At 44.0% G+C, this 21,489-nt stretch overlaps 1 protein-coding gene across 4 annotated transcripts in view; it reads left to right on the top strand.

Annotated features, from left to right (window-relative positions):
• Positions 1–21,489, top strand: part of JADE2 (jade family PHD finger 2) — a 352,120-nt gene that overhangs the window by 216,438 nt on the left and 114,193 nt on the right. For all 4 annotated transcript variants that reach the window (XM_075601153.1, XM_075601154.1, XM_075601157.1 and 1 more), the window contains exon 7: positions 10,141–10,310. In XM_075601153.1, the coding sequence (XP_075457268.1) occupies positions 10,141–10,310 (170 nt within the window). The remainder of the gene's footprint in view (positions 1–10,140; positions 10,311–21,489) is intronic.

Raw genomic sequence — 21,489 nt, 5'->3', positions numbered from 1 at the left:
TAGGTTCTCCTAAGGTAATTTTTATTTGGCTTTTATTTAGTTTCTAGTTAAAATCACTGCCCCCCCCCCCCACCGCTTCTCTTCTCCATCTCCCATTGACCCACCTCTCCCCCCCATACCCCCACTTTTGCCCCATATCCCTTCCCGCATCTCTCTTCCCCCTACCCTCTCCCCTCTCTCTCCCCTTCTCCCCCCTCTCTCCTCCCCCCTCTCTTTCTTCAACTCCCACCCTTCATTCCCCCCGCCCCTCACCTCTCTCTCCTCCCCCCCCTCACCTCTCTCTCCTACCCCCTCACCTCTCTCTTTTCTTCCCCCCCCCCACTCACCTCTCTCTCCTCCCCCCACTCACCTATCTCACCTCCCCCCACTCACCTCTCTCTCCTCTCCCCACTCACCTCTCTCCCCTTGTCTCTCTTTCTCCTCCCACCCCCTCACGTCACATTCTCACCCTCTAACCCCCTCACCTCGCTCCCCCCCATCCCTCACCCTCCCTCCCCTCTCTCTCTTCTCCCCTCCTCCACCTCTTCCCCCCTCACCTATCTCTTCACCCCCACCCTCACCTCTCTCCTCCTCCTCCTACCTTTCTCTCCTTCCTCCTTCACCTCTCTCTCCTCTCACCCCCTCATCTCTCTCCTCTCAACCCTCACCTCTCTCTCTCTCTCACCCCCACCTCTCTCTCTTCTCTCCCCCCCTCACTTCTCTCTCTTCTCTCCACCCCCCCCTTCCTCACCTCTCTCTGCCCCTCCTCACATAACTCCCCTCTAATGTGCTACTTTAATTCGTTTTCCTACACAGGTGCATCAGCATAGTTCTGATTTATATATCTAAACAAAGGTGTCTATTTTTATGAAAAAAAGACTACATTCAACCTATAATAGTAATAATCCCCGAAGAACAGGGCATTACTGGCCAATAATGCCCTAGCTGGGTTAAAGTCCAACTCTTGCAGCCAGGGCATTATTGGCCAGTAATGCCCTGTTCTTCTGGGGTTATTACTTAATTATTGGCTAAAGCTGTTACATTCCGGGCATTATAGAAATCCCTGCCAAGTTTTTCAGCCAATCCGCTTTCAGTTCTCATTCACAAAGAGTGAGATCAGCCCTCAGACAGGGGAGGTGATTGGACAGGAGGCAGCAGCAAGGCACTGACTCCTCCCCCACCATGCCTGAAGAGCGTTCAGCACAGGAGAGTGAGGGGAAATGTTTGTATGTCTGTTGTGTATTTTGTGTAAAGGGGGCCAGCAGAGTGTTTTATTGGTGTGTGTGTGTTTTCTGTTGGTGTGTGTTTTGTGGTTGTAGAGGGGGCAGCAGAGTCTGTTTTGTTGGTGTGTGACTGCTGTGTGTGTATGTGTGTGTTTTGTGAGTGTGGGGGGGGGCTGCAGTGTGTGTGTCTTCAGTGTGTGTTTTGTGGGTGGAAGAGGGGTGCAGAGAGTTTTGTGTGTGTGTGTGTGTGTGTGTCTGCAGTGTGTGGGTTTACAAGGGGCTGCAGTGGGTGTAGGGAGGGGGCTGCTGGTGTGTGTTTTGTGGATTTAGAGGTGGCAAAGCCTTTTTTTTGGTTTGTGTGTATTTTGTGGGTGAAGAGGGGGCTGCAGTGTGTGTGTGGAGGGGGTGTAGAGAGTGGAGGAGGGCTGCAGAGTGTGTTTTGGTGTGTGTGTGCACTTTTGTGGGTTTACAGGGGGGTGCAGTGTGAGTTTGTGGGTGTAGAGGGGGCTGCTGTGTGTGTGTGTGTTGTGAGTGTAGAGGGTGGAGGAGGGCTGCAGTGTGGAGCTGCAAAGTGTGTAGAGGGGACTGCAGAGTGTGTTTGTGTATATAGCGGGGGGCTGCAGTGTGTGTTTGTGCGTGCTCGTGTGTATATAGAGGGGGCTGTGTGTATGTACAATTTCCTTTTAATAAACTTGCAGTAAAAGCATAAGAATGTAGACAATCATGCTGATAAAAATCAATATGACTACAAAAGTGTATCTTTTATGGAAAAAAAGCCTATAATAGTTACAGTATAATCCCCTCAGAACAGGTCGTTACTGGCCAATAAATACCCTGGCTGGGTTCAAGTCCTTCGGCTTCGCCTCAGGCCTTCAACTCTTCCAGCCAGGGCATTATTGGCCAGTTCTTCTGGGATTATTACTTAAATGTTGTGTCTACAGTGAGACATTTATCTGTTGTTCTGGTTCATATTTGGCACAATTACCCGAGTACCACTACGGCTGCTTCTATATGTGCCAAAGTGACCGACCGGGCCATGTTTGGGAAAAAAAACCCATTCACTTCAATGGGAGATTTCAGCCGAAAATGGCCCGATCGTCCTCTTCGGCATCTATGGAATCAGCCCCTAAATGTTTTGCTGATAGTGATATGCTTCCATGTAGTCTAAAACAGCTGTGCGCAAACTGTGGGGCGCGACCCCCAGGGGGGGCGCGAGACTGCCGGTGGGGGGCGCGGGGTTTACAGAGGCCCGCGCACTTCCTGAAGGCACTTAAATTAAGTGCCAGGGGAGCTGCAGGGCCTCTGTAAACCATACTTACCCGTGACTCCGGCGGCTTCCTTCTTGCGTCGCCATGGCAATTACCTTTCCTGTCTTTCCTCTAAATTCTTTATGGGCAAGCAACCCGTCTATCTAAACAAGCTCCTCACCCCTACCACATGCAGCACTTATCACCTGAGATCAGACTCCAAAAGACTGTTCATGGTCCCAAGGCTCAACAAAGTATCCAGCCGTTCCTCCTTCTCTTACCGTGCACCCCAAAACTGGAACAACCTACCATAGACTCTCACATCCTCCACCAGTTTAAGTTCTTTCAAATCTAAGGCTGTCTCACATTTTAATCTGGTCTGTAACTGTTTCATACGCCCATAATATATATTTTCTTTAACTGTGCACGCAATGTCTTGTATATAATGTATACCCTGTTCATTTATGTAACTGTATTGGTAACCATGTATTATTTGTCTTAACTCTGTGCCCAGGACATACTTGAAAACGAGAGGTAACTCTCAATGTATTACTTCCTGGTAAAATATTTTATAAATAAATAAATAAGCGCATGCGACGGATTAAATGTATTTGTTTTGGCGCGGCATCGCCGTCGCATCGCCGTCGCCAGGCACTATAAGCTCAGCCTTACGTGAGATGGTTTAAGGTTTTACACACCCTGGCCTATGTTTATTAAGCAGGGCTATGCCCTTACACACCTTTGGTGCTGGACCACACTTTGTGGTCTATTCATCCTAATGCTGCTTAATCCTTACAATGCCCTTATTACATACATAGACTGGCACCATAGCTGGTGTATGGTCGTTAGGACATTCCCTGAACCTCATACGGTTTTGCTTATGCCCAGGGATCATCACTGCTCTTGTTGGCAAAGGGTGGAAGGATCAGGCTTTGTGATTGGTTCAGGTGCAATCACATGGTGCTGGAGCCAGAATATTCATTGCAAGCTGCAGCTAGACATTCTGACACCAAAAGATGAACCCCTCTGCTGCCAGAGAATGTGTCGCAGGCTTCTCTAGCAGCACTGGGATAAAGGGTTTTCTGGTACTATTTATTATTACTGATTACTATTATGTCAGAACATCTTCACTGCCATCAAATGTGAGCACACGCCAATATTACATTTTCTTTACATTTTCCTACAGTGATTGTATGCACCTGCTCATCTCGCTGTAGTGGACCACTTTCCCAAACTGTGCAGAGTGAATGACAAACAGCAGTCCATTAACAATTAATGAATTTTCATACAAAAGTTTATTAAGAATAGATGAATTTTCTTTGCGTAATTTAGCTTTCTCATCAGGAAATGTATCAATATTTAATAAGTGGCAGTTTGACTATTCTCCCAGACACATCATTTTATATATTTCTCTCTCAATCCCCATGAAAATGAGCACAATTGTAGGTCTATTATGTAGTTTAACACTATATAAGAAGCACAACATAGACAATCAACTGATCTTAAGTAAAATTATGCCAATGTATTATGTCAACAAGTACCAGAGACACTGTGGTCGGTTCATGTGTATTAAACGAAAAATAGCAGTTTTTCCTTCGTAGCTCGTCAATGTCTTAAACTGTTGTAATCTCATCTGAAACATTAAAATTACTATAAAGTTTGAGTTCAAAGTGTATGTTTAAAATGTCCTCCTACTGAAATACACATGCCCAAAGACAAGAACGCCACTGTCTGATTGCATAATCGATAGCGCCTTGATCCAGCTGCTCCCACTCTTTAATAACGATGCAAATAAGTTTTTTCAGTCCTAGCGACCATCCTTTATCAGGAAACATTTTATTTAAGCGTTTTGGACCACAATTCTACTCTGTCTCTGTCTCAAGCACTATAACGTGCTTATCTTCTTCACTAAACACCATTTTGTAACTATGAACTTGATGTGGTCATCAGGCCATCACCGATGTACTGCGACAGACCTATAATTGCAAACATTTTCATGAAAGATACAGTATGATGAAAAATAAAAGGAGCCTTACAGTCCCCACACGGGCTCAGGAACTCCCTATACTGAATGGGATCCACCATCTATATATAAAACTGAAATGTTTGTCAGGATGTTTGTCTGTGGATTTGTGCTTTTTCTGATAGGTTGGCGGCTGGACCGGGATGGGGGGGGGGGTAAATGAGCACCGGAGACCGGGGGGGTGGGAATTAGCGCCGGGGGAGGAGGGGGGGAATGAGTGCCAGGGGGGAAAGAAATGAGCGTGCAGAGGGGGGGGATGAGCACCGGGGGGGAGGAACACCCCCCCTACCACCTCATGAACCCCCTGTTTTAAATCACTGCCCTTGCGAAATCTCATCTAAAGCAGACAATATAGAGTATTTTGAAGCTTTAACCCAATTGGGTAAAAAAACATTTTGTCACTACATACAGTACATAGGGATATTTGCTTCTTAATTTATGACTGCTGTGTTTAATATAGCTGCGGTAATACACTGACTACAAAAAGTCTCTGTGGGCTTCCATGTTTAATTTAATTGAATGTTATGCTATCCACTAATACATTCAGATTTTTATTTTTTACAGATTGTGTAAAATCCACAGAACAGTTAAACATTGGTAGATTGGCAACAGAGTATTATGAGCTTGTATTTTATATGCTGCTTCTATGTTGGGGCAGTAAGTGAAATGTTGTTGAATTTTATTAGTGTTTGAGTGACTTTGCCTATGCTTTACATAATAGATCATTTGTTTAGTCTTGTATGAAAAGTGTCCATATCTTCCATCTGCTCTGTTGTAGTTTTGATGATTATTTTTAATAAATTTGCATTTCCGTCATGAATAAGTGATAAGGCACATTTAAAGAGGCAGTCCTTTCTGCAGTAGCTAGTTTATTTATTGCACTATAAACTGTCTATAATTTTCATTTTCAATCTGACCACATATTTGCATTAGTTTTCTACTTTGTAGAAATATTTATGTATTACATTTCTTTGAGGGCCGCTATTCATTAATCACTCTATGGCTGCTACTAGTTTTCTTTGACTAAAACTAGTTTTGATGGAAAATGGCACAGATGAAAGTGTGGTTTTTGTATTTTCAGTATATTTAATTGTTCTATTCATAGACACAAACAAAAAGAATATTGTTTTAAACATTTCTTCTCTGGAACAAAGCAGACAAATAATAGCAATCCTTCACTCAGGACTCATAGGCCTGAATAAATACATCAAGCTACGATAATGGGGGGAAAAGTTGTTATTTTTATGACACTAAAAATAACGCAGTTTTTTTTTACCATGGCCAATAAAAATATCAGGAGCGGCATCAGAATGACTAAATACTGCAAATGTTGTCATGTTGATGGTAGTCATCAAGTCCTGATATTTATCGGAACCAAACTAGCACCAACAAATACTGGGGTTTTTTGGGGGTTACCTTCTCCAGGCTGGCATTCGCCCTATCTTGCCTATGTATATAATGGCCAATATCTTGGTTATTATTCACATAGACAAGTAGTACAACCAAGTGGTTGCTGACCACTATGGGCTACAAAGGGGTTAATATTAATATGAAACTACACTAACTACCTCCCTTGGCTACCTGTGGCTAATAGGACTTTTTGCCATTAAAGGGTCAGAAAAAATACCTGTATTAAAAAATCAGTACATTACAAATACATTTTTAAAAACTTAACCTAATAAAATAATACATTTAAAACATAAACCCATTGATTGTCACTGTGGCTACCTAGGCCCTTCAATGATTTCTTACCCCACCTTTGATGAAGGCCATTTTCATCTTCCGGTTGGAAGCCCCCGGAACTAATTAAATAAAAGACCTGATGCTGAACCATAAAAAAAAAACATATAAAAATCCAAGTCTCACATGGCCACAAAAAAATAAAAACATAACAAAATTCCAAGGCCAAATGGCCAGTAAAAAAATAAACAAGCAAAACAATAGAAACCCAAACAGTCCAGGCTCGATGGCCCCCGAAAAATAAACACCAATTAAAATAAATCCATTCCCGGTTGCTTGTTTGTAATCCAAAAAGCCATTTGTGGTGTTCGACGTTGGATCCTCAACTTGCCCCGAAGCCCTCGATTCTCAGTTGCTTGAAGAGTCTTCATCTATAAGTATTTCTTTATCTTCAGTGTTCTTTAATCTTCAGCCACCGGATGTGGCCCCTTGACTACGTTCTGTTCTTCTAGGAGGCCCCAAGGCTTAGACTGCGCTTATAGTGCCGGCGACGCGATGTCGCGGCAAAACAAATGTATTGCCACCGTCGTGTGCGCTTATAGTAAACGCGACGGCTTGGTCGCCGGCACTATCAGCGCAGCCTTAGTTAGCAGCCTGGGCCGTCGCAGAAGACTTGTTATGGGGTTGCATGGTACATTAACCTCTGGTTGGTTGATGTACCATGTGATTCCCCTGCTTTTTGATGACATCAATCATTTTGGCTTGTCAAAATCTATGATGTCATCTTAAGGAGAGGGATTCCCATTGAAATTCAAGCCATCTGAATTGTTGAATTTTCATGTGCTTACCTCCATTTAACATTACATCACTAATTTTGTACACCCAACCAAAATTTGCAAAGTATTGTTAAAGGGATAGATGGATATTCATGGATAGGGATGGATATTCAACCAATCACACATCCATTGGCTGAATATTAAAGAAGAAGGCTGAAGACTGCTTTAAAGAAAAAAAAGGTAAAGAACATTTAAAGCTCTAAATACTTACAGATGAAGACTTTAAAGCAACTGAAAATCAAAGGCATCGGGGCAATTTGAGGATCTAACTTCGTACACCACGGATGCCTTTGGATTACAAATAGGCAATAGGAGTTGTTGTTTTTTTTATGGTGTTTTCCTTTTTTTTGTCCTCAGCCCTGAATTGTTTCGTTTGATTTTTTTTTTTTTGCTTGTTTAATTTTTTACTGCCCATGAAATTATTTTTATGTGGGTTTGGCCTTGGATTATATTTATAATTTTTCTATTTTATGGTTGTGCATTAGCCTTTTATTTGATTAGTTCCACGGCCTTAATCCATGGTGGGATAAGTAATTTTCATTACAAGTTCCTATTGATTGCAAATGTGGCTATCTAGTCTCCCTTTGAGAGGGCCAATCAATGGGTTTATGTTTTATATGCATTCATTTATTAGATTTTTTTTTAATGTATTTGTACATAATATATTGGTTATTAGGGCTATTGGCCATTAGTCGAGGGGGGTGGGGGGGACTAGGTTTGTTGATGGATGTGGGAGGGAGGATGGGAGTAGTTGCCCCCAGGAAAGTGGTTATGGGGTTGGTAGTAAGGGTTAACCCAGTGGTTCCCAATCTGTGCGCCGCGGCGCCCTGGTGCGCCGTGGCTTGCCTAGAGGGGCGCCGCTATTATCCCTCCCCACCATCCCTCCAATTATCCCTCCCCACCAACCCTCCTTAATGCCGACCGGGCCGCAGGGGATTGGCTGCATGTCAGAGGAAGCCGGGGGCGGGGCTTCCGCTTTGTGTAGAGCACACGGTGAGTGTGTGTGTCTGTCTTCCCGCTCCTGGCTCCTCTGTCTGCTGGTTGCTGCGCGGTGTCCCGTCCCCCCCTTCTGCCCCGGGTCCCAGCCAGGGGTGGTAGCGGGGGTGCCCGCCGGGGGGAGGGGGGGAAGAGTTGTACATTTGCCTGTCCTGGCACCCCCTTCCCCACGTCCCATTGATGTGGTGGCGAACAGTGGTGGTGAGCGGTCGCTGCCGCTGGCTGGCGGGCGGTGGGTGCAGGGGGAGGCGGGGAGCCGCCTGCACGGATCGCCTGCTTTTCCTCCCTTTTCCCTTCCCCCCCTCCCCCCAGTCACTAACATCCGTCGCTACCTCTGCTCTCCACTGTGTGTATTTCTGTGTGTGTGTGTGTGTGTGTATCAGTGTGTATCAGTGTGTGTGTGTGTGTGTGTGTGTGTGTGTGTGTGTGTGTATCAGTGTGTGTGTGTATCAGTGTGTGTGTGTGTGTGTGTGTGTATCAGTGTGTGTGTGTGTATCAGTGTGTGTGTGTGTGTGTGTGTGTGTGTGTGTGTGTGTGTGTATGTGTGTGTGTGTGTGTCAGTGTGTGGGTGTGGGTGTGTTTGTATCAGTGTGTGTGAGTGTGTGTCTGAGAAAGAGAGAGAGAGAGTGTCTGAGAGTGTGTGTCAGAGAGAGAGTCAGTGAGAGAGAGAGAGTCAGAGAGAGAGAGAGAGTCACAGAGAGAGAGTGTCAGAGATGTTAGGTATGTATATACAACTTTGTTTTCACTTTGGGCGCCGTGGAAAAATTCTGATCGCCTTTGGAAGCCTTGAACCGAAAAAGTTTTGGAACCACTGGGTTAACCCCTTGATTAGTGGTTACTAAAGCTTTACTAGCCATTAAGGTAGTCAAGAGGGGTAGTTAAATGTTATTATTTGATGCCTGTGCTGTTCTGGTATACAACAAAAGACTGTGTGTGTGTCTACCTTGGTAGCCACTGGCATCAAACGGGTTCATGTTATTTCTATCATATTGTGCTGTAATAATTGATATTACAAAATCCCAAGGTAGAAATATTAGCAATACGATCATGATGTAGGTATTAATGAGTTAACCTCTCGTTATGTAAGTAAAATATTGCACCCAGTAAATTATTACTACAATCTTGATGACTTCAGTGATAAAATTGTGATTATAAGAGGTGTTTATTTTTTTTTGTTTTTCCGGCTGTGATATCAACCCCGTTTTAGCGGCGTTTGATGTATCTTGGCAATATAGTGAAATGCTCTTTTTCTTTAATGTCTGTATATATGTGTCTATACACACATATGCAGTCCTAATTCTCTATATAGATATGTTTAGTATATCTATGATATTTTGAAGCATTTTAATAGCCTAGACTCGTGGCTACTGTCCCACACCCACAGTCGCTCTTACCAACCATTGTGGCCAAGCACTGCCATCTACCGCACTATGTCTCCCAAATTACCATTTTGATTGTAAGCTCTTCGGGGCAGAGCTCTCCCTTCATATTCTCTAATTTTGTTTGTAATTCTCTATATTGTATTGTCTCCTTTGAAAGCGCTGAGTACACTGTGAGCGCTATACAAATAAAGATATACATACATATGTATCTAAGTGTTATATATATATATATATACATACATACATACATAGCTAATCAGGAACTTCAACTTTATATACTGTTATAGTGTTAGGCCTCGGCCATGTCCTTGCTTGCTGGCGGAAGTGCGCTGACGCGCGCTCCCGCTCAGCACTGAGCCCCTACAGCCACAATTAGAGCGGCTTTAGTAGGGGCTCACCTGCGCTTCCGCGTGCTTGCGGAAGCGCAGGTCTTAGGGGAATTTAAAATTCCCCCGCTTGCCGGCGAGACAGGCCGGTCACATGAGCGGTTCGCCCAATGAGGACGAACCAGCTCCGTGACGTCACTGGCCCGCCCCCGGGCAGTGACGCACCCGCCCCCGGACCGCCCCTTGACGGCCTGCTGAGAGCACTAGCGGTAAGCAACCGCAAGGCCAGGGAAAGCACTCGCTTTCCCTGAGCCTCAGCGCGCCTCAGCACGCCAGCGGTAAGCGTGTCCGAGGCCTTATAGTGTTATCTAAATCCTTACCTGCGGCCCATAACCGTGATCATGAATAGGAGAACTTGAAACATTCATTGCTTATCTCTCTTCCTTAGGTTGGTACATGCGTTTGAGGATTGTTCCCTGCTGATTACGCACGACTCATTACCTGGTATAAAGTGTCCAGGGGGCTTCCAGACCACGCCGCAGGGATCCTGCCGTTATGACCTGGATGAGGTTGATACGTGCTGGTTGGAACTTGTTAACATGGACTTCAAAGAGATGGGTACGTGAAGACTTTCATAACCTGCTTGTCTTACATTCACACAGTCGCCTGATTTGCTTTGTTAATTAACCCCTTGGCTGCCAGCGGGGCCTGAAACACACTGCTCTCAGCATAGAGATTTATGTAGCAGCCTCACACTAAAGCCAAGGTAATATTATTATAATTTTTTTATTATTATTATTTGCAGAGTGGTACAGTGGGTTAATGACATACAAAGTAAGAACAAATGAACGCCGACCAAAACAATAAGTACTGAGGGCCCTATTCACGAGAGCTTACAATTTAGAAGGAATTACTGTAGAAGCACAGTGGAAAGAAAAGGTATAAGTGGCTGCTCATTGTGAGCCCGAATATGTCTCAGATGGGGTTTGGACAGGGAGTGGGGGTGGATATCCGTGGTGTGTCAAATGGGATTCTGAGGTGAGTTTCCAGGGAGCTTTTACAATTCTGAAGCAGAAAGTCTAATGGTGAGGTGCAGGGAATACCAGAGAGAGACTGCAGCACAGAGGAAGTCTTCTAGGCGGGAGTGAGAGGAGGTTGTGAGATTGGAGGAGAGGCATATGTCATGGGCAGAATGGAGGGGGCATTCAGGGGAGTATTTGGAGACGAGGGCTGAGATGTAAGGAGGGCAGCATTGGGGGGGGTGGTTTGTATGTCAGAGCTGGGATTTTACATATAACTCTACATGATATAAGGAGCCAGTGTCGGTATTTGCATAGTGGAGCACCAAATACTGAGCAGGGAGTAATGTCTGGCCGCATCATTTTGAAATGCCAAGTGCAGTAGGAGGAGATTGCAGTAGTCATAAAGGGACATAAGTGAGCGAATACACATTTTGGTTGAGTTTTGAATAAGGAAATTATGTATTCTACCAATATTTTGTACTATAGGTAGAGTCAACAGAACTTAGTAAGGGATAGGATGTGAAGTAGAAGGGTGTAGTCATATATGAGCCCTAGGAAGTAGGTTTGGGGTGTTGAGAAGATTGTGGAGTTATTTACAGTTAGGGCGAGTTTGCATGTAGGGATAACAGTTGAAAGAATAAAGATTAGGACTTCTGTTTTGGATTTGTTAAGCTTCGGGTGGAAGTGAAACATCTAGAGCAGTGGGTTTCAACCTTTCTTTGGTTAGGGAACCCCAGAATTCGATTGTGAAATTCTGTGGAACCCCAACCCTCGCCCCGTCTCTCGTGTCTCTCCCCCCTTACGCTCCCCCTCACACTCTTCCCCTTGCGTGCGCGAGCACACACACAAACACACTCCCCCTCTCACTTACGCAAACACTCACTTATACATACACCCTCCCCCTCACTTACACAGACACTCACCCTCTCACTTACACACACACACACACTCACTTACACACACACACTCTCTCTCCCCCTCTCACTTACACACCCACCCACACACACACACTCTCACCCTCATACTCGCACATCTTTAATTATGTTTTTTGTATAACAGATCCAGGATCATTGTACAGACATGTCTGGATGTTATTCCCAAGTCCCACACCATATCTTTTTTGGTTATTTGATGGTTATTAAGGGACACCCAGGAATGTGTTATATATGTATTCTTGACACTCTCTCACTTACAGATACACACACAGCTCTCTGACAGCGCACTCTTATCCGATCATTCCTCTCACTGACAGCGCACTCTTACCCGATCATTCCTCTCTCTGACAGCACACTCTTACCCGATCATTCCTCTCTCTGAGAGCGCACTCTTACCCGATCATTCCTCTCCCTCCTGTCACCCGCCTGTTGAGGCGGCTTCTGGCTCCAACCAGAACAGTGGTAGGAAGGCTGCTGAGCTCCAGAGCCACCGGGTCACTGCTATGTGGGGTGCCGCCAGGCCTGGGTCAGCATGGAAGAGTTGTCCCAGCTTTTCAACCCCCCCCCCCCCTCTGGCGGCCGCAGAACCCCTGAGGGGTGCTCACGGAACCCCGGTTGAAAATCACTGATCTATATGCTAAAGACACAAGACTGGAAAGAGGGAATGAGATAAATGTGGGTGTTGTCAGTATAGAGTTGACACTGAAAGCCAAATAAGTGTATACTGTACATTCACCAAAAGAAGAGAAGAGAAAATGAGAGTGAAGGGGAAGAAACCAGGAAAGAAAATACTGAAAGTGGTTAGATAGGTATTATGTGAACCATAAGAGGGGTGTGTCACAGAGGCCAATAAAGTGGACAGAGTACAAGAGAAGAAAGTGATCAACAGTGTTAAAGGCAGGAGAGAGATCCAGGAGAATATGTAAGGCGAAATGACCATTGCATTTTTTGGAGTAAATAATTTGCCACTTTGGTTAGTGCCGACCCAGTTGAATGTTGAAGGCGGAAGACAGATTGCAGAAAGTCGAGCATGGAGTTGGAAGAGAGAAAGTGAATGATGTGATTGTGCACAAGTACCTTGGAGGCAAAGGGGAAAATAAATATCGGGCAGTTGAGAGGGTGGCTGGGTCAAGAAACGGTTTCCTTAAAATAGGTGTCATGAGTGCATGTTTAGTGCATGTTTAACAGAGGGAGGTGAGGCATGTGGAGCCTGATGTGATGAGATGTCATGTCAGGTAGTGTTTTTTCCTTTAAGGTAGGTGGCAAGATCGTGGGCCATGAATGCAGAGGGGGATGCTAGTGTAGTTGGGCAGAGAACGAAGTTAAAAGTGGCAAATAGACGTTGAGGGTTAGAAGACAGAGTTGATATGAGACAAGATACATGCAGTATGGTTGCTTGTTTAACCCTCCGTGCCCGGTTCCCTAGGAAGATTACATTGAGGTAGTTGCGTGTTTGACAGCATTGATTTACCTTGTCTCAGGGTGCGGTCTATGGTCGGCTGGGCGGTGTAAATGATGGGCACCAGGAGTTTTTATAATACAACTTCAATCTTTATGTTCCCATGTGTAGGAACATTGCAGTCACTGTTACATGTAGAGTAACATAGTTGTACTTCATTTCATCCATACCACTATCACTTTTGATACTTGTGTTCCCTGAGTGCCCACTCTTAACACTTGTGGGAGGCACATTTACTTGTTATGGTAGTACCATCTTGGAGGTCCCTTTTACTGCGCGCCCGTGCTGAGATCCTGGCCTGTTCTGTGTAACATTACTGTTACCTTCCAGCCCTGTTCTGGAACTGCCACTTCCTCAGGGGCTACTGAATACTGTGGATGGGGATCCATTTGTATGGCTGATCTCCAGACATCCTGGTGGGACATGCTCTTCTCATGTGGCCATACTGTGGGACCCTAATTGATTGGGCACTATCCCTAACTGCAACACAATAAAAGGGGGGCCTGATCTATGCTATACATTAGGGAACATATCCCCTACATCAACTCCCCGATGCTCCTCTCCTTCTGCTATGCTGGAACCTCACTCCCAGAATTCTTTGTTCCCTTCTTTACACCTCCTGTGACAGTAACTCTGTATCACCACAGGGAGCCTAGCATTGACTGCTCACCTTTAATCTCTTGTAGCACACTAGTAAACCCACAGGGGGTGGGGGGGGCTATACTTCTACACTCAATCTGCTTTTGAGCGGCATTTCCTCCAGTGACTTCCAGCTGTGAGGGAGCATTTATGTAGGTAGCGGTAAGTAAGTGGGCCATGGTTATGGCCTAAATTGTCTAAGCCACCATGTGGTGGCAGGAGCTTCCTTGCCTAAATCTGATGAAAGTGAAGAGGTTGCCAGGTCAGGATAGAAAAGGGTAGAGATGGAAGAGAGTATAGATTCTAATGATGTGGAAAATTGGAAAGGTCTTGTGCAGGTAAGTACTGTATTTATATGTGCATGTTTAACTAGGTATTGTGGCAGGTGCAAGAGGTAGAGTGAGGCTGAAGATTAGGAGGTGGCGATCAGAGAGAGGGAAAAGTGCTTGAAAAGTCAGAATATGAGCAGAAGTGGGGGGAAAACGGGTATAGGGAATGTCAATCACAGTGAGTAGGAGGAGAGGTAGTCCATTGAGAGAGACCAAAGTAGGAGGATGAAGAGAGAAGTTGGGAGACGGCAGAGACATTATGGTTGTCAATAGGTATTTTTAAGTCTCCCAGAATAAGAGTAGGTGTGTCAGAAGAGAGGATGCCAAGCAGAAAAGTTAGTTAGATAGGAAGTACTTCAGAAAGAATCATGGATTCATTAAATAACCTCCCAACCAGGGTGGTAGAGGCTAATACAGTAAGGTAATTAAAAAATGCTTGCCATAACAGAAGGCTATCCTAAATATGAAAGAAAACAAAGGAACGAATAAGGTGTGAGCTTTTACAGCGGATTGCAGGGGACTACATAGGCCAAGTGGTTCTATCTGCTGCGAGTTATGTTTCTACTGTATGTTACTAAGCATTTCTAAAACTTGTACTAGATTTTAAACAAGTAGGAGAAAATGGTTGGAAGAAACACAGAAATGTTTGGATCTTGCTAATAAATACATTACCTCTCTTAACTCCTCGTGCTCCACAAAAATAGGGCTTCACCTGCTCAGGCAAAAGCAATTAATATTCATGCATACATTGACTCAATGGGAAGAGCATCCATTATTAAAATTAGACTTTTACAGTAGTTTGATTGCTTTTAAAGCTTGTTACATACCCCCGGCTGCTGAAGCAGCTCTGGGTTGCAAGAATGTGTCCAAATGCCAAAATAAAACAGCATTTACAGGCTAAGGATGCTTTGCATAGAGCAACTACACAGAAATCTTTACGTAAGACAGTATTTTTTAACAGGGCTTCCTAGGAACACCAGGTTCCCCAGGCATCCCTAAAGGCTTTCTTGCAAATTACCTTAAAATTGTACCAAATATAGAAGCATTTACTATGCATCAGATTTCAGATGCGCTATTAGAGATGATTGGGGTTCCTTACAATACATCTGATCTCAGACACGCTATTAGAGAGGGCTGGAATTCCTTACAATGCTTCTGATCTCAGCCACTATTAGAGAGTATTTTTTTTTTATATAATGCATCTGATTTCAGACGCACTATTAGAGAGGGTTGGGGTTATGCAGAATTTCACAATATAATTATATGGTTCATTAACAAAAAAAGTTTAAAAAAAACCACTCTGGAGAGCGAGGAGAGCATGTGGACACAGCCCTATCAAGTGAGGAGAGAAAATGGAGGTTTTCAAATCGGGAGCCATGCTCAGACCGCGTTATTAGCGGATTCGCGTTGTAGTGGATCGCGCTATTACGGGGTTGAGCTGTATTATTCTATGCTTGTATCTCTAGAAACCAGGGGTGGACAAATTCAGTCCCAAAGGGCCACCAATAGGTACATTTTTAAGGATATCAATGTTTCAGCACAGGTGGCTCAGTGGCTGTCTTCAGCTGTGTTGAAGCAGGGATATCCTGAAAACCCGACCTGTTGGTGGCCCTTGAGGACTGAAGTTGCCCACCCCTGCTATAAACCCATACGCATGTGCTAAACGTAGACACCTTGGTAGTTTTGACTTTACATTTTCCTTGATTGACGTGTATATAAATCTTGTCCGTCATAATGTTTTGCAATATACCAACGGCTGACGTTGTAGCTTTTAACCTGTCAAAAAAAAAAAATAGTGGTACTCTGGGTTTGTAAATAAAGTAGCTGTTCGGTATTTATGCCCCTGAGTACCAGTACGACTCAGCCAAAGCACACACGTTTATATTAGCTGTATATTATATATGCACATATAATATAGTACAAAACTCCATGTCTGATGTCTCCATTAGACGTCAATGAAGTTCTTTACATGTTTTTAACCTTTACGCTGTCGGATGTACAGCATCACCCGAGTGCCAGTGGACTTCCTGGAGTGTGACCATGTGATTGCTTCCGTAGCTATCACATGGTTGTGACCGCGTCCCCCATTGATGTGAACGTAAGTGGAAGGAGCGCCACATGAGTTCCGATCGAGTTCTGTGAACACCATCTCCCTTCAGAAAATGATGTACCAGTTATGTCACAAGGGCAGTAAAGGGGTGTAGTCCTTGATCACGTTCTGGATCAGATGATATTTCCTATGTTACGTGCTCTTGTGTGCTGCACTAATAAAGATCTTGTACACATTCTGCTGCGTAAGAAAAATATCTACTTCGTCAGATATGTATGAAACCTGAAAAACGAAAAGTAGAGGCCACACCACTCAAGGGTCTTGCAAAGTAACAGAAAAAAAATGTTTTTTAATGGACCACTGAAATAAACCTTTTCTGGTGGGTCTTTTTGTATACAGGACCCATGAGTGCCAGCCTCTACTAATTCATACATATACGTTTTTGACATTTTCATTCAATGTTTCTGCTGTTGCTTATTTTTCCTTTTCTATTTCCATAATTTAGTTAGTAATACTATCAGTGATGACAATGTGAGTTGAGATTACAGAATACCACTCATTTTTTTTTATTTGTAAACATCTGCATCTGCACACGTACTGTTCAACTAGAGAAAAAGGCATTTCTTTTAGACAGATCGAAGCCCGTATTTACTAACCAATGCTATTTCATAAGACACCTTCCAGCACCGGAAGACACCTTATGCCCATTCACGTGCATGTGCTGTCGGGCGCTTTCCAGTGATGTAAGGTGTCTTACGGTATAACACTGCTTAGTAAATATGGGCCCAAATCTCTCTGCTTTAGTAACATAGGATTGTATTTTAGAAAGATGTATACAATAAACATGGGCATTACCTCATTGTTTAATATTTGTAGATTTCATTTTTTTTGTTTTAATCTCTGTGCCGCAACTTTTGTAAGCCACTTCCACCACCAACTAAGATCATTTTAAACAGCCTGTTTCTAACTTAAACCACATTGGATATTCTTCTTCATTTCCCCCCCTGATGTTTGGTCACCTGAATGGCATGACGATGATGGCGACATCTACTTTGCTTGAGTAACAATCAGTAACACCATTATTTGCTTCATTGGTCCATAGGCGCATTCTGTTGACCACTAAATTACACACCTGTAAGGCAGGGGTGCGCAAACATTTTATGCCGAGCCCCCCTTTTCATCCATGAAATTTCTCGGGCCCCCCCTGCCTGATGTAATCAATCACATGAAGAAAAAAAAACCTTTATTAAACGGTATACAATGTAAATACAAATGCAGCTCAGCCCCGTTATAGCGCGGTCCTCGGGGGCCACCCGATCCGACCGCGCTATAACTGGGGTCGCGCTAATTTTTTCCCGATCGGGAGGAGGGGTGGAAGAGGTGGAGTGAGGCGCCGGCAGCCACCGTACTTCACCCAGCATTCCCCTTGCACTTCCCCCAGCAGCCTCACTTCTACCAGCACCGATTTCCCCCCACCCCTTCCCCGCAAGCAACCCCGCACCAATCCCCCCTGCCAGCAGCCCCGCACCAATCACCCCCTGCGAGTGTGCTGTGAGTGTGCTGTGTGCAGTGAGTGTGTGCTGTGCAGTGAGAGTGCTGTGAGTGTATGCAGTGTGCTGTGAGTGTATGCAGTGTGCTGTGAGTGTGTGCAGTGTGCTGTGAGTGTGCAGAGTGCTGTGAGTGTGTGCAGTGTGTTGTGAGTGCAGTGTGCTGTGAGTGTGCGCAGTGTGCTGTGAGTGTTTGCAGTGTGTGCTGTAAGTGTTTGCAGTGTGTGCTGTGAGTGTGTGCAGTGTGCTGTGAGTGTGCGCAGTGTGCTGTGAGTGTGTGCGCAAAAAAACCACACACTCAATCACAACCAACACAGGCACAACACACACACTCAATCACAACCAAACACAGACACACATACAGTCAATCACAACACACACTCAATCACAACCAACACAGGCACAACACACACTCAATCACAACCAAACACAGACACACATACACTCAATCACAACACACACTCAATCACAACCAACACAGGCACAACACACACACACTCAATCACACCACACACACACACACACAAAAAAAATCATAAGTCACAGATTTCACCTGTAAGCCTGCTCCTCCTGTCCTCCATGCTGCTGAAAACTGGGACGGGTAACACAGGAGGAGGAGGGGATGGGAAGGAAAGCCCCGCCCCCTCTGACACAGATACAGAGCAGAGAAGAGAGGCAGGCTCAGCACAAAGCTTATGGCCGCCCGTGCACAGCTCTGCCCGCCCCCAGGTTTCCCCGCATGCAGCCCGCGCCCCCCCTAAACTATCTTGCGGGGGCCCGCCCCCCAGTTTGCGCACCGCAGCTGTAAGGTACACATGGGAAGAGAAGCAAAGGGCAAATGGCAATAACAAATTCCTCCGGAATGCTCCAAGTGTTGCATCGTTAGAACTGAAGTGGCTGATGCATGGGGATACCACTTAGTTTTAACTATATAGGGGGAGAAACAGATTGCTGAGTTTCATCATAAGGCAATGCGCTCACATTATGAGACTTGTATACATGGATTGATGGGAACACTGTGTGATTCTAGTTAACCAGTTTGATGTTGGATTAAGATGAACATATTAATGAACATGGATTAATGGTTAAAAAAAAAAAAATAGACGGCACTCAAAAATAGTAAACGTATGAATTATTAGGTGCCGCGTGGAACAAGGAGGAACCCTATTTCCTCCACAATAATAGATACCAAACAATGTTCGCAGCACTCATAAAAGACACATGAAAAATCGGTATAAGACAAAAAGATTTAAGGAAGAACAGTACACATACCCATAGGGGGTATTGGTCAATATATCAAAATATGTATGGGAAAAACAGGGAAAGGGGGAAGGGTGGAGAGGAAAACCACAAGGGGGAGGAAGGGAGGGTGGGGGAGGGAGAGGGGGATACAAGCAAAGGTGATGCAAGGGAAAGGGGGCAACGTTTCAGGGTTAGAACCCCTTCTTCAGGCCCGTTCCCAAAGGACAATAGAAGTCCAATGGTACTTCCCTTTTACCCTGTACAAACTCCCTAAATGAAGTTAATAAATTAAATCCGCACCAGTTATGTATGTGTTGACCATCTTCTCCCCTATCTACTCCTCTCAACATATTAGTGATGCATTTCCACCTTGCTCCTCTGGAAGAATAATATGCAGTAATATAAAGCAGTGTAATGTATGACTTCAAGCTTCTAAGTGCCACTGCTTCTTCTACATCAATGACTCGAGAACCCTGAGAGAGGGAGAGGGGTTATAAATTAGTGTTGTCAGTGTACTCTGCTACTACTTCAATATAAGGATATTCTGCCATAGATCCCTTCACCGGTTTTATAACCCTTTAACCATCAGAGGATGAATGTCACTCACAGAATCAATGCCAATGGTCTTCCACACAAAGGGCTAAGCTGCCCTCTTGTATGAAGATCCTCAGTGTGTGGTTGCTCTTTGATAACACACAAGATCCACAAGAGACCCACATCCCAGCTCACCACGGCTGTCACTAAATCGTAATTCCTCAAAGGCAGCAAAAAACTTTTTGTTGAATACAATTTTTTTATTTGGGAATGATAATTAAAAGATAGAGCACTTTGTCAAAAGTCACTACCACCTTTTAATTACCATTGTGTCATGTTGTGACAGCTGTTCAGCGCTGGGACATGAGGGCCTGAATGTCTCCAGCTACATTTTTATACAATGATCCTTCCTTTGGATCAATTTACTACACAACAAGAAAGCAAAAATGTTTATCTGCTTCCATCTGCACCAGCAACGTGTACATATGAATCTTGTTCATCGTGTATCTTCCATTTGACGCAGATCTTTTAAGAGTTTAATGCCGTCTCAGACCTGGCAGATTTATTTGGGACAAAGAGAAAGGAAATCCGGACCAATTATGTATGTGTTGACCATCTTCTCCACTATCTATTCCTTTCACCATTCCCCAAAACACTCCCTGACACATTGATGCAGAGTAATAACGAAGCGATCTGCAACTGTTTTTGGAGCCATGCCTTGGTTTGCGACACCTGATAGATATCCCCTTTTGTCCTTCAGGTCAGATGTGCTGAACAGTTCTATCTGTTGTTTATAAATAAGCCTCTTGTCTTCATTATGGGAGAAACTAGCTCAGCCAGGGCTTATTTTTTTGTCTTTTGCCATTACCTCGTTTGAAATCAATCTTGAATTTCTCCAAGACTAATCACTGTAAACCTCTTCTTGAAACACTGACGGAGAATCCTCTGGTTTTATGATTAAATTCTTATTTTATGTTTTATAGTGAATATCAGGGAGAGAATGAAATGATTATGCTTTGGGTTTTCTCCAATCATGTTTTTAAAAGACTTACCTTTTTTTTAACCCGATAATACCACTCAAAAATAATTTGTCTTCTTTCTTAAACGGCTTCCTGAATGTCGCAGCATATAAAGGGCTACTTAGATGATAGCATCATTACAATAGACAGAGTGGAAGGTTTAAAAGATAGAAAGACAGTTTTCACAAACAGACTGCCCATTCCAAAACCCATCCAGGACCCCACTGCTCAGAGCACCTTTTCCAAGACTTTTACACTGTCAGACTTAATTATCTGCATTAGTTGAGCTGGAAAGATTTATATTCTCTATCTAGCGCCAATATTTTGTGTCTGTCTGTGATATGTCAAAAGATGCTTTTCTCCATACATCCAATACTTACATCCACCTCTCTAACAAAGGGAAACACTTTTTTTTTTTAAAAGAAAGACTACTCATATCCCTGCACCCACCAAAACTAGAAATGCTTTGAGAACATAACATCATTCTCCTGTTATTAGCAATGCACAGAGATTTGTTGGTATTTTTGCATATTGTGGAGTTGTAAGCATAATATAGTATAAAGTAGTATGATTTTGGTATCTTAAAATGGAAAGCCACGATGCGTGTTTGTTTGTTTTTTAGCTGGTATTTTGTACATAATTTGAAGCTATAGCACACCTCAGATCCCATGTATATGAATGAATGAGAGTAAAGGTGTGCTGAAGCTTAGACCCCTTTTGTGGATCTGGACCTAATTATCTTGGTTGTCTGTCCCTTAGTGGTATATGTTTTTCTAATGTTAATAACATTCTCATACTCTCAAATCAGATGCTCATCATTTAGCGTCTTCTAATTACCCAAGGTGTTAAAATAACTCATCCAGGGGTTCCATATATCCTCAAATTTATCTGAAGGTTTTTGTATAATATGCATAATTTTTTCCATTGCAAACCCCTCCTAAACTCTCACCATCCAATCCTCTGTGGATGGAACTGCTACCTGTTTCCTATGTACCGTATATCTGCCTGCGTTAAGCAAGTG

This window comes from Ascaphus truei, chromosome 5, assembly GCF_040206685.1.
Source record: "Ascaphus truei isolate aAscTru1 chromosome 5, aAscTru1.hap1, whole genome shotgun sequence".
NCBI lineage: Eukaryota > Metazoa > Chordata > Amphibia > Anura > Ascaphidae > Ascaphus > Ascaphus truei.
Note: the sequence above shows the minus strand (reverse complement) of the source record. Positions and strands in the feature narration are given on the sequence as shown.